Source organism: Molossus molossus, unplaced genomic scaffold, assembly GCF_014108415.1.
Source record: "Molossus molossus isolate mMolMol1 unplaced genomic scaffold, mMolMol1.p scaffold_m16_p_4, whole genome shotgun sequence".
Taxonomy (NCBI): Eukaryota; Metazoa; Chordata; class Mammalia; order Chiroptera; family Molossidae; genus Molossus; species Molossus molossus.
Window position 1 is genome coordinate 14,223,697 of NW_023425377.1, and position 13,060 is coordinate 14,236,756.

The following is a 13,060-nucleotide window of genomic DNA, read 5'->3' on the forward strand; positions in this document are numbered from 1 at the left end:
CACAAGGGATCCCTGGCTGAGGGAGCGGTTATGGCTCCTTCTCCAGCTCAGTCTTCCCTGGGGTTTAGCCGGTACCTCAATTGTGATTGATTCAGCGTTTCAAAAGAAGAACATAACAAATGACCAATTAACTCCTCCACCCCTTTATATAGAGGATAAAGACAAGGTTCATAGAGAATGCTCTCTTTCTTTTTTTTTTTTTTTTTTTTTTACAGTCATTGACTTTTAGAACATTAAAGGATCTAAGAGATCATTTAAACCGATGCTTCTCAGTCTTGAACGTGCATAAAAGCTGTCTCGGTGGCTGGTAAACGGTACTGTGTTAAAATGCAGATCCTTATTCTGTTGGTCAGGGTGAGGCTGGAGATTCTACCAAACTTCCTGATGATGCCAAAACTGCTGAACTGTCCATCATGCTGAATAGCAAGGATTTCCCACAGGGAACATAAATGAGCTACACCTTGAGTACCAGCCTTGAACGGCTAGTGGTTGCCTTGACAACTATACAGTGAGAATCCTGTAGTTGACTGGATCCAGGAGGTCAATTCACAATGCCTATCACAGGCTTAAGAATACGAAACGTCACCTCAAAATACTCCTTTTTTTTTTTAATTAACATTTTCTTCTACTTTTTTACAACATTTTCTAGTTTCTTGGTTTTTTGGGTTTGTTGTATTGTTGAGGTATAATTGACATAATATAATATTAGTTCCAGGTATACAGTGTAATGATGCGATATTAAAATATATTACAAAATGATCACCATGATAAATCCATTGGACAGACATCACTTTTCATAGTTACAGATATTTTGTGTGATGTTTTATTTTTATGTGCAGACACTGAAACCCAGAAATATCAGCAGTTTGCTGAGGATTATGTAAGCTAGTTAGCGGTAGAGCTGGGACTAACTAAAGCTACGGTGGAAACTGAGATGTCTCTCTCCAAGTTGAACGCTTTAATCACAGATTGCACGTGAAGCTGTTTTAAAATATCTTTCTTCGGGTCTTTAATAGGAAGGACCGGCCACAGAGTCCAATACTGAGCCTAGGTCAGCCTCGGAGAAGTTCTGCAACCCTGGGGAAAGAACCGTTCTGGGCCTTAGGTTTGCTGTCCATGAGATGAGAACGTCTGTGCCTGGTCCTTCAGATTCAGTCTGATGTTGAAGGAGGTGATGAAATAAGGGATATGAAAGCCATCTGACAGGTCATAAGTGACTTAAATAAATGGAGGCCATTTTCACGAAACTTGCTGCAGGATAACGTTAAAATTTTCCATAAGACTATTGTTTTTGGTTTTTTTTCAATCCTCACCCGAGGATATTTTTCTGTTTATCTTCAGATAGAGTGAAAGGGAGGGAGGGAGGGAGAGGTAGAGAGAAAGGAATATCCACATGAGAGAGACACATTGATTGGTTGCCTCCCGCACGACCCTGACCGGGGCCCCGGGACAAACCACAACTGAGGTACGTGCCCTTGACCAGAATCAAACCTGTGACTCTTTGGTCTGCAGGCCAACACTCTAACCACTGAGCCATACCAGCCAGGGCATAAGACTTGATTTTTACAGAAAAATTATAACTTTATCATTATAATTATAAATTATGCAGGACCTTATCATTTATCTGGGTTGAATTTTATCTGAAACAACTAAATATGACTATTTTGAATTGTATTGATGAGGTCCTTCTGATTTCCCACCCACCTTTAATAGACCTGGCCTAGGTCTGGGGGTGAGGGCTCTCGCAAGCCAGCCAAAATCTTGTCCGTGGCACCTCTCTCCAAGATGATACGGCTGCCAATAGAAACAAGGCTTGGTGTTCCCTTATTGGTATCCAGAAGGAGAATGGGGATTTTTTTTTAATCCAAAGGCCTCCAACAAACCTTTTCTTTCTTTTCATTGGCTCAGTTGACTCAAGCCTTCCATCCCTGAACCAATCCATGGCAGGGGGAGGGGAAATACCAAGACTAGCTGAAAGCAGTCCGGTTCACATCTGGTGGGGAAGATTCAACTACAACATCCACTCCCTGAGACTCACTGGAAAACAGAAAGAATCAGCCTTACCTGCCTATGTCAGTCAGTGGCTGCCATAGCAATGATTATCTTTTGTTATATACCTAATTGTATGCCAGACATGGTGGCAGACTCCTTAAATAGCTTGTCTCAGTCTTAAACCTTCATGTAATGCAGCTTCATTTTAAAGAAGAGGAGTTGGCCCTGGCCGGTTTGGCTCAGCGGTTAGAGCCGTCGGCCTGCGGTCCGGAGAGACCCGGGTTCGGTTCCCGCTAAGGGCACGTACTTCGGTTGCAGTTTGTCCCCGGCCCTAGTTGGTCGTGCGGGTGGCAGCCACTTGATGTGTCCCTTCACGTCGATGTTTCTCTCTCTCTCTCCCTTCCTCTCTCTCCCTCCCACTCTATCTGAACAAAAAGTGGAAAAATATCCTCGAGTGAGGATTAAAAAAAAAAAAGAAGAAGAAGAAGAAGAAGAGTTGCTGTAACTTTGTTTTACAGATGAGGAAACTGAGGCTTAGCCAAGCTAGGGAACTTGCCCTACGTCACATAGCTGATCAGTAGAGCAGCCAGAATTCAAAGCTGATTCCAAAACTCTTGTCTTCAAGACTTAATTAACTATATAGATGTTCTTATCTGCACTGGAATTTATCTCCAGAATCTAATTGCATATTATCATCATTGTCACAATGAAACTTTTTTTATATAGATGCATTTAATTTGGAAAAAGAGAGACATAGTTCCCATAACTAAGAGAAGCAGGAAATAAATCTGAAAACCTAGTTTGCTGATGGCTGCGAGCTCTCCTTTCTTAAACTTTAGCTCATCCTATTGGTCAACAACAGAATGGAACATGTTGAGTGACTTCCTGCCTCTGCCCACTATATGGATAAAGAACCAAGCAAGGCCTTCTAATGAAGCATCAGGAAGAAACGTTACCCACCGTCTCTTTTCTTAGGCACGTGAATAACGAGGTCTTGGCTTTGGATACTCTCCTGGGAGACTGCAACCAGGCGATCCACACAGCCTAGAATCTAGAGGAGGCTCCCTACACATGGCTACAGCGAGGAGACGCACACTGAATTGGTGCATTCATGTTCCCTAAAGAGTGACCGAACAACTGTGGTGTCACCCTCGTCACCACGCCCACAGCTGTCTTAGTGGGGAACTGGTTTACCGTCCCAGACCGCCCCTGATCCTGATATTGTGCAAGTTCAGTTCTTTCTCCTGCTTACTTCTATAATAATAGAAGTGACCATCCCCTGAGTTTGTCCTATAGGACACAGTTTTAAGGGCTTTATATGAATTATCTCACTGAATCCTCACAACAACCCAGTAAGGCAGATACTCTTATCCCAGTTTGACAGTTGAGAAAACAGGCTCAGAAAGGTTAACTCTCTTGCCCATGATCACAAATCTTAGTGACCTTGCCTTTGACCCTGTCTGCTTTTAACTTGGCTTCACAGCCCACTGTGGCCTCAGGCCAAAGGAAGGTGAATGCTTACTGGTTTTCCCTGTGAGTCCCTGCAGCCTAGAGGTAAATACTTTAGATATTGTGGTAGCCTGTTTTAAAGTCTAACCTCTTATTTCACAAAGCGGCTCTTCCTAAAATGCTGATGTGTAGTGTGTTGTTAGGTCCATGGTGGTTGCATCCTTGTTATTATTTTATGAACAATACGTTTTCATAAATAACAACTATTTACATATCACTTACATTGTATTAGGCATTTTAAGTAATCCTGAGATGATTTAAATTACATGGGAGTATGTGCATAGATTATATGGGACTTGAGCATCCATGAATTTTGGTATCTGGGGGGAAGGGGGTCCTAAAACCAATTCCCTTTGGATACAGAAGGACAACTGTAATTTTAAACTTATAACATGCTGAGGGCAGTTTTATGGTAACACATATAAATGGCAAATAATTACAACAACAAAAGGATTAGTAAGCTCCAGACAATTTCTTTATAGAACATAACTGGTACTGAATGATATGCCTCCATTTGAGTAGGACCAAGGAATTACTAACATTTGCTTCATCTGATAAATGGGAATAGAAGAAGCCCTATCCATCCTACCTCACTCTTACCCATGTTGCATCTTTCAGTCTGTGATTCTACTTCACTGTGTGGGGTTCCCTGATATGTGCTCTCATGGCAATGCAGACAATTTCCTCACTGCCCTTGTTTTTATTTATAATTACATAAAATTTCTATAGGTATGTGTTTAAAGTGTGTCTTCCCTTGAGGATGCGGTCTCTGTGAGGGCAAGGAGCATGTTTGGTAGGGACTCCAGAAGTATCTGTTGAAGTAGCAGATAATACCGTTAGTCAGTATTTAGTGGGCATGTATACTATCTTTTCTTTCATCTTTTCAATCTGTGGTTGGTCGAATCTGCAATTGTGGAACCTGTGGATATGGAAGGCCCAGTAATTGCACTTTGTTATTTTCAATGTATCAGTTTCTTGTAATTGTTGCTGACTCAGTTTTCCCCAGTGCATTTCTTTGAAGCACAACCACTAGACCCAGTGCCAGTTAATACTAAACATGTGTGTGGTCTCCACTCACAGGATTCAGTAATCAGTGTGAGTCCATGTTCGCTCCCTATCCAGCCCATCTCACCTCGAGAGGTCCATTTCAGCGTCACCTTCATGCCTCCTGCCAGTCAAGGACCAACTGCGACGCCAAATCCACAGAAGCAAAGGTCATTGGCTGCACTCCCTGCCTCTCTGTGGAGTTGAATGTGCTGCTTCTTTCTGTTACCCTTTTGATACGTGTTCACGGGAGTCCTGCCCATATGGTCTGCCTTCAGTCGGCTTTTCTGGCTTCTTAGTCAAATTAAATGAAAAACAATAGGAGGCAGTGGGCAAGGTTCTGAGGAAAGAGTGTGTCTCCGATACACGCAAAAGGATCGGATTATTGCCTAGGTGGGGTTGTTTGAAGTCAGCGGACTGAGAAATTCTCTTTTTGAGTCAATATCTTCCAGAACTGTCAGATTTTTAAATGCATTAAAATGTTAGTGTCTTGCCTAAAGGGACAGAAACCAAACTCTTTGCTTTTAGCTGAAAGCTAGGCTCAAATTGTCATTTCCCTGTGACCCAGCACTGAGGTGATGGGGGGTTCTGTATGTCCAAACCCATCCTCATTAGCTTGTTCGACAAGCTTAGAGTCAGTTACAACACCCAGGACCAAGAGGAAACCATGCCTCTCTTAATGACCTGGGATGATGTACATCACAACCTTTAAGTCAGTCAATGCCAGTAATTCTTGAAACTTGATGGGATGGACCACCATATTTATCACATGCCATTCTGGGCTCTGGAAGATGATGAAGGTGAAGGTGTGTGGCCGACAGGGACTCCTCTCCCTCTTACTGATGTGCAGTCGTCATCGTGGAGAACATGTGTGAGCCCCAGGGGAAGACGGCAGCTCGTCTTGTTTCTGGTGACCCATCCTTCCCCTCCTGCCACCCCTACTCATCGAAAACACTTGCCTGGACTGTTTCCAGCCTTGCAGAAAGGAACCAAAACAAATGTCCTCTCTGATGTTATTTAAAAAGGAATTTGGAGATTGTGAATGACTGGTTCCGTGGTGTGCATAAACGCTTTTAGCGAGTCATCACCCAAAATGCTTTGAATTGTATGAACCAGCAAATGCAAAGGTTAGCTCTCTCCAACGTAGGACCTGAGTCAATGCACAGGTGAAAACTGAGCTACAACAGATCTTCACCTCTCAGTATTTGAGCCCCCAGGTGTTAAAATTTCTTTGAGTTATCAGAATGGGGTACGCACACTCTCGTAGCTACCTCTCTGAAATTTGTCAGAAGGGGACTGTGGCCTTAGGTAAACGCATTGTAAAACTGGCTTCTTGCCACATGCTCCGAGGAGCTGTAATAATTTACAGCGAGTCCCTCTTTTGGATGAAAGAAATGTCCCTAACACCAGTAGCTTGTAAATATAGTGTCCTTCACTTTTCTTCCTACGTGGAGATTTCAGTATGATCCCAACCTCTTACATTTTTCCCGTACCATTAAAATGACTCCTGACTTTCAACTAGAATTGAAACTACTAGCAAAAAAAAAAAAAAGGAAACTACTAGCTTATAATTTATTAAATTAATAAATTTATAATTTATTAGATTAAGAGGAGAAAGAATTTTCCCAACTTTCTAAAAGAAACGAGTGAATTTATCATATACTTCATTAATTGTACTTTATTATTATTAAATATACAATTTGAATGTCCTCTCCTTCCCCCCAACTTAACATTTATTCTTAGATCTCAATCCAAATACTTTCAGTGAACTGCAGGTATATATTATTCTTAATGAATTCCACATAAATAAATACATATATACAAAGGAATCATTTTCCAAGAGAAATGAATTTTATTCTGAGTGTAAAAGAAATGGAAACGGTTCAGCCACACAAAAAAATAAAATAAGGCTACTTCCAAAGTTCAAGGAGCGTGTACAGATTTGGCCCCAGCCAGGGGAAGGATGGGTCACCATTAACAAGACGAAAACCAACCCAGTACTGGGTCAGGAGCACAGTTTTCAAGGGGGAGGCAAGATGAGGACTTTTGCCTGGTGAATCGTCCTTGTCCATCATTCCTAAGTTACCCCATTTTACTTAAAGCGGTTGGTAATTGTACATTAAATGCAACCGAGAGGCAAACTTTTTCTAAATTAAATCTCAAAGAAAATTGATGCAGCAGGCCCAATGCTTAGATTTATGTGACTTTGACTGCTGTTAGTGATGTTTAAAAATACGGCTTTTCCTACTTTCGGTCACATCTCCGTGGCCTGACTGGGTCATGTGACCTGCGACCCTATCAGTAATTCATGTGAGCGAACTCTGTGTTGAACACCACTCCGTACCCATCAGGGATTCAGAGCCACGGGGTCTCGCACCTACACACGTTCACCGTCATCAGGGAACAAGGGCTCTGTGAGGTCATGGCAAGAGGATGTAAGCCGGTGAAGGGAGTTAGCAAAAACTGCCCTAAATCCACCGAGATTTTCCGGATGGAGAGCACGAGGCTCACGGCAGGGCTGGATTAGAACCGCTCTCATCCGAGGTCGGTGGTCCTTCCACCCTGCTTGCGGAGGTCAGACGGGCAGGGGCGCAGGAGAAGGACCAGGAAGAGCAGGCATGTCCGTTCACCGCACAGTTCATGCTTAGTACATGTCTTCTCACTGCTGACCCTGCATTAATCGTGACCCTTAGAAAAACCTTGTCTTCTGGGGTTCTTTGGAGAGAAAAACCATACTCTTCTCTTTCAGCTTCTGAGGTCTACCCCTTATTTCCTCTAAAACCTTCACTCTCACTAGAACAATAACTGAAGACCTCACCAAGCTCATTTGATCCACCCACTAGGCCAAGTCGATTTTTTCTATGTGTCTGAAGCAGAATATTTTTCCCTTGTAAATGACTAATAAAGTAGTGTCACACAGGTCACTGATCCATAATGAATGGATTCATTAATGTAATTCCTTAATAGGGAATCATTTTACGAAGGAAACTTTGAAATGTGTACTAATGTGATCTACCCATGAGAATTTAAAAATTGAAAATCAAAACAACAACCACACCCTGGCCTGTTTGGCTCAGCAGTTAGAGCATCAGCCCATGGACCAAAGGGTTGCGGGTTTGATTCTTGGTCAAGGGCATGTACCTGGGTTGCAGTTCAGTCCCCATCAGGGTCATGTGGGAGGCAACTGATCGATGTGTCTCTCTCACATCGATATTTCTCTCTCCCTCTCTCTCTCCCTCCCTCCCTTCCTGTCTATATGAAAAAAATAAAAAAAAAATTAATGGAAAAATATCCTTGGGTGAGGATTAACAACAAAAACAACAAACAACTATTAGGTAATTCATATCTGAGAACCACCAGAGTCCACTTCGTAGGAATTTCACTCTATAGTGAAAATATTTAGTAGAAAGAGTTGAAGGTTCAAATCTGAAAACATAAATTTAAATTATTGCTTTACCACTTAATTAGCTTCTAGCTACCTGAGAATTTCTGGATTTTGATGGAAAAGGGCTATTTCCGAAATGCTAAGAATACTAATTCCATCCTCACAACATAGTTGTGAGATTTCCAGCACTTTACAACAGCGTAATAGAAACAAAAAGATAGAGTGAAAATCATCTCGGCCTTTTTCTTTCTTTCTTTCTATTGGCTTTTATTAAAAATGGCCACCTTCCTGCAGCTACCTGGGCATTTCAACACTGTTCTCCAATATTGACATTCCAGTCTCAACTCCATATTTGGCTACTTTTCCTGCATTGACTTTGGCGGAGCGATTCGGAAAGTCGAAGTCGGTGGCCTTCTCCAGCGCTCCTCGAATCTCCGGGGTGTGCTCTGATTGGGTGAAGCTTCTTTCACCTCTTAGAACACTGAGTGCATCCCAGGCAGTGTCGGAGTGTTTTCCTCTGGAGAGAATGCTCTGAATATTCCCAGGTGGTCATCAGTTCATTGCCTTGACCTTTCAGGTTACTCGGGTCACAGTGTCATTTCGTGGAAGATGAAACAAGATCTCCCACCTCCACGCTCGTCCTAGTAATTAGAAATTGCAAAGTTAAGATTTCTGGGATTTTTGCAGTTTGTCGCTCTAATTTTGGTATGAGTGGTGAACAGAGGTATAAAATAGCCCCACTCTCCCGCCCCAAGGTAAGCTGTGATGCTGCTGGGTCACTGAAGGATGCCGTTGGCTTTTCTATATATGACCGTCGGACAGGACGCCCCTCCACAGCACACACCCGTCACGGAGCAAGGTGCAGCGCACCGGAAACCGGACCTGAATAATGAATCACTATATAAAAATAGGCGAACTCTTCAGTGTTCAATGCAGTATCTTTTAAGCAAAACGGAGCTCTTTTAACCAAGCATTCTTTTCTTGCTGGGAAAAAAAATATTAGGATGGAGAATAGAAAAGAAAAGAAAACCTCCCCATCCGAATCTGTAATGTGAATTTGCCGTTGTTAGAACCATCAGCACATGGGTCAGTCTGGAAAACAACTCAAGTGGACAACTCAAGTCCATGCCTCTAGCCAGCAGAACAGCTGATTCAGTGGGTGTGCAGACAGCCCACATCACAGAGCGTCCTTGTCAGGGGGCTCACCACCATTGTACCCCACTCCCGTTTCAGCCTGGAAAGACCTCCAGGGGTGTTTACCTCCAGGAAGCTCGTCACCCATATCGACTCCAGGCACCCTGCAAGGTGAACGGACTTGCTTTTCTTTTAGGCACAGCTGTGCCCTGTGCTTTCCCACCCCACCGACACTGCATCCTTCCCACTGCGTTCGCAGCATCTCCTAGCAACCAGCTCAGCACTGCGCCTGCCTTCCCACATATTCTCTTAGTTAATCTCCCCAAACCTTACTCTCACAGTTGAAGAAACCTAGAGTCAGAGGGATGAAATCACTTTTCCAAGATCAAAACACACACACACACACACACACACACACACACACACGAGCCAGAACTCCAGTCTTTTGACTTCAAATGCAGTACCCTCTCTGGAGACTGACTGCAGGGGGACCAGCAGCAATGCCCTCTTTCTCTCTCGGGCAGCCTGATGCTTGGCACCGCGCCAAACCCACAGTGGTGTTCAGTAAACATCTTTTTAAAGTTATGAACAAAGTAAATCAATCAGTGCTACAGCTTCAGGAATTCTCTCATCGGACAAGTTGTGAATTTCCTAGGAAATGAAACAGAAACTCGCCAAAATGATACAGATTGTTCAAGAATCGTTCATTCTAACCTTAGAACAAGTTTCTCTTAATAGTGATTTATTGTGTGTCGTTATTCTTGACCTACGTTTTCACCACAGTCAAGTCCGGTGTATGTTCATAAGTGTTCCTATTACATTTGCCCAGTAGAAAAACAAATATCATGGTGTTAGAGAGGGGAGTCTCCCGGATATCATCATGCATAGTAGCCAAAGATATTTTGCTCAGTAGCTGTTCCTTACGTGGTAAAAGTAACAGTGAACAACCCAGAGCAGACCAGAAAAAGAGCACGCTACCTGAAATAACAAGGGGGGACAGGTTTGCCATTTCCATCAGAGTCACTGTCCTTGAACTTTGGAAAGTCCTAATCCCCACCCCACCCCACCCCCCGCCCCAAGCTTTGGACTGTAATGACCGAAGTTTGGAGTTCCAGCTCCATCATTTAGGATTTGGGGAAATTTGGTGAATGACTTGACTTATAACCTAGGAAAAAACTTTATTTCGAAAGGATGGTTTTGAGCATTCAGCACGACAATTTTTGCAAAGTACTAACACGTAGTCTGCAGCTTTAAATATTTCTTTCTTCCACGGGGCCACCAAATCCATCATTAAGGCCATTGCCTGGCCCTTTCTTGTGAGAAGTGTTTCAGCATTCATTGGGCTTAATTTCTAAATCTTATAAACTCTAAAAATTTTATTCTTAAGAATATATTTGTTTAACATTTCCACTAAGCAAAACACTACCATAAACCAAACATAGAGAATGTCTGATCAGTGGGCAGAGATGAATTGCTCAATTATTATGTTCCAACATATTTTATAGCCTCTATTTCTCAAAAGATTTCACATTTGAATTTATAATACAGGGTCATTAAACCACATTTGAAGGCTAATTGATAATATATAATCTCAGCAACATTCTTTTTGCCTTCTGCATAATTAATGAAGCTCCCAGCATTATATCTTCCAATTAAGTGTTTGGTTGTATTCCTTGCTTCCATATATCACCAGTACCTATCATTGGCCATTTTTCTTTTGTTTTGTACTTTCAAAAATGTTACTGGAAATTGGTATATCCTGATTCCCCACCAAAATAAACATCACCTGCTATTAATAAAGTGTTGTGTCTAGGTTTTATTATTTATTTAAACCACTGAGGCTTCTTAAAAGTGAAACACACAATCTTCCCTTCTTTAAAAAACATTGCAAATCACCCAGTCTTTGGGAATCATGATATCAGTGATCATCCTTTACGTTTAGCTCGGCCAATGAGAAATCATCCAGGAAAGAGAAGGGTCACCCCATCTGCACAGCAACCTTAGTTCAACTCCCTGGGCCTACAGTTTAACTCAGGACAGCCAACTCTGGGCTGACCCTGTTCTCGAATCCTGCCTCCTTCCCTTCCTTCTTGAGTCAGTCCCTCACCCCTCACCCACTCACCCACTCACCACCCCAACGCCCATGGTCTGCTCACTGTCTTTTTCAAGTTTCATGTTGTTCTGAATTCTGTTGCATTTTGACAAATCACACATTGCCTGCATTTATATTGTTTGAATCTTTTTCTTTACCTTATTCATATGGACACTACAAATTTAAGGTGACAACTTATAAGTGTGGGTGTTAAGAAGCATCAGTTGAATGAGGTTATACAAAAATGTTTCTGGCATATATAGCAAGTGCTTAATAAATATTACCTATGGTTTTTAGTTCTAGTTGTATCATGAATTCATCTTTAATTAGTCTACTGTCGTGAGCCCCGAGATTCCTTAATTAATCCCCTAATATTATTTTATATCTACTACAGTGTACTATTTTATGCATTAGTTTCAAGACTATAAATTCTTTAAGGGGTATAATCCCTTTCATTTCTCTGCATCTCCTAAGGAGAAATAATGAAGATTGTACCAGCAACCATCTATTATCTAATGACATCATTATGGCAATCTTCCAGGGTTGGATTACCAGATCCTTTGAGAGATGAAGAAACTGAAACTCACATAGCTCATAGTAGCAGAACCACAATTCAGCGTCAGATAATGTAACCACAAAACCAGTTCTCTTAACCACCGTGACAAATACAAAGTCCACCCTTGTACATCCAGGGGTTAGGGGTACTGATGTTTACACAGTTGAAATCCATGTCTAACTTTTGACTCCCCAGAAACTTAAGTGGTCTCTGAGTAACTACAGGGGATTCAGGTCCTCCTGCAGATACCTAAACCGAAAGGTGCTGAAGTCCCTGTAAAATGACATAGAACAGTGCGTGCAGTTGGCCTTCGCCATCTACAGATTCTCGACCTCAGATTTCAAACTGGCTAGTTATTGAAAAAAATCCGTATTCAAGTGGGCCCACACAGAACCCGTGTCATTCAAGGGCCTCCTGACTGCCTAAACTGTATATCGCAGCACCCTGCTCTAATAAGCATCTATAAAGGCTTATTGTTGTGATTGTCCTATTTGATTCTTCTCCCTTGCAGATGGACCCCCATGAGAACATCTTACTGAGCACCCTGGAGATCAAAAATGAGATGGCCACGTCCGAGGCTGTGCTGGGGCTGGGGGACCCCAGGAGCACGATGCTGGCGTACGATGCCTCCAGCATCCAGTACCGGAAAGCCGGGCTGCCCAGGCATACTTTCGGCCGCAATGCCCTGGAACGACACGTGGCCCAGAAGAAAAGCCGCCTGCGGAGACGCGCCTCCCAGCTGAAAATCACCATCCCCGACTTGACTGATGTGAATGCCATCGATCGGTGGTCCCGCATATTCTTCCCGGTGGTTTTTTCCTTCTTCAACATCGTCTACTGGCTTTACTATGTGAACTAAAAGACAGCCTCCCGCGGGGGGCAAGGACTCGATCCCTCCTCAAACCAGTTGTACAGACGGACGTAGGACTTGGAAAACACATCAATCCAGGACAAAAGGGATGCTAAAATACCTTAGTTGCTGGCCTATCCTGTGGTCCATTTCATACCATTTGGGTTGCTTCTGCTAAGTACTGAACACGCTGAGGTCCTTTGTGGTTTTCCAGGTAAAATACAAGTGATTTGTACACGTGCTGGCAAGACTGAGTCTGAGGGTCCCACTTTTTCTGCTTAGGGTGCAGCCGACACAGAGGGGAATTATGGAGAAGCTATTCCTAGGAGGCTGGCCGTCAGCCGTTTCGCTGAGCTCTTCCCCTGTTCGCTCCTAAGGTTGGCATGCGACTGAGGTGGCACCATGCTTAGGAAACACTGTCCTCAGTGCCATCTGAGCACACTTGCAGAAGACGGTCTGTCCCTGTCTTATGAAGGTGGTACTGGTGCCATGGGGAGA

At 43.0% G+C, this 13,060-nt stretch overlaps 1 protein-coding gene across 3 annotated transcripts in view; it reads left to right on the forward strand.

Moving 5' to 3' along the window:
* Window positions 1-12,821, forward strand: part of GABRB2 (gamma-aminobutyric acid type A receptor subunit beta2) — a 205,361-nt gene extending 192,540 nt beyond the window's left edge. For all 3 annotated transcript variants that reach the window (XM_036240450.1, XM_036240451.1, XM_036240449.1), the window contains one exon: window positions 12,224-12,821. In XM_036240450.1, coding sequence (XP_036096343.1) covers window positions 12,224-12,571 — 348 coding nt within the window. In that variant the 3' untranslated portion in view covers window positions 12,572-12,821. The remainder of the gene's footprint in view (window positions 1-12,223) is intronic.
* The last annotated feature ends 239 nt before the right edge of the window (window positions 12,822-13,060 follow it).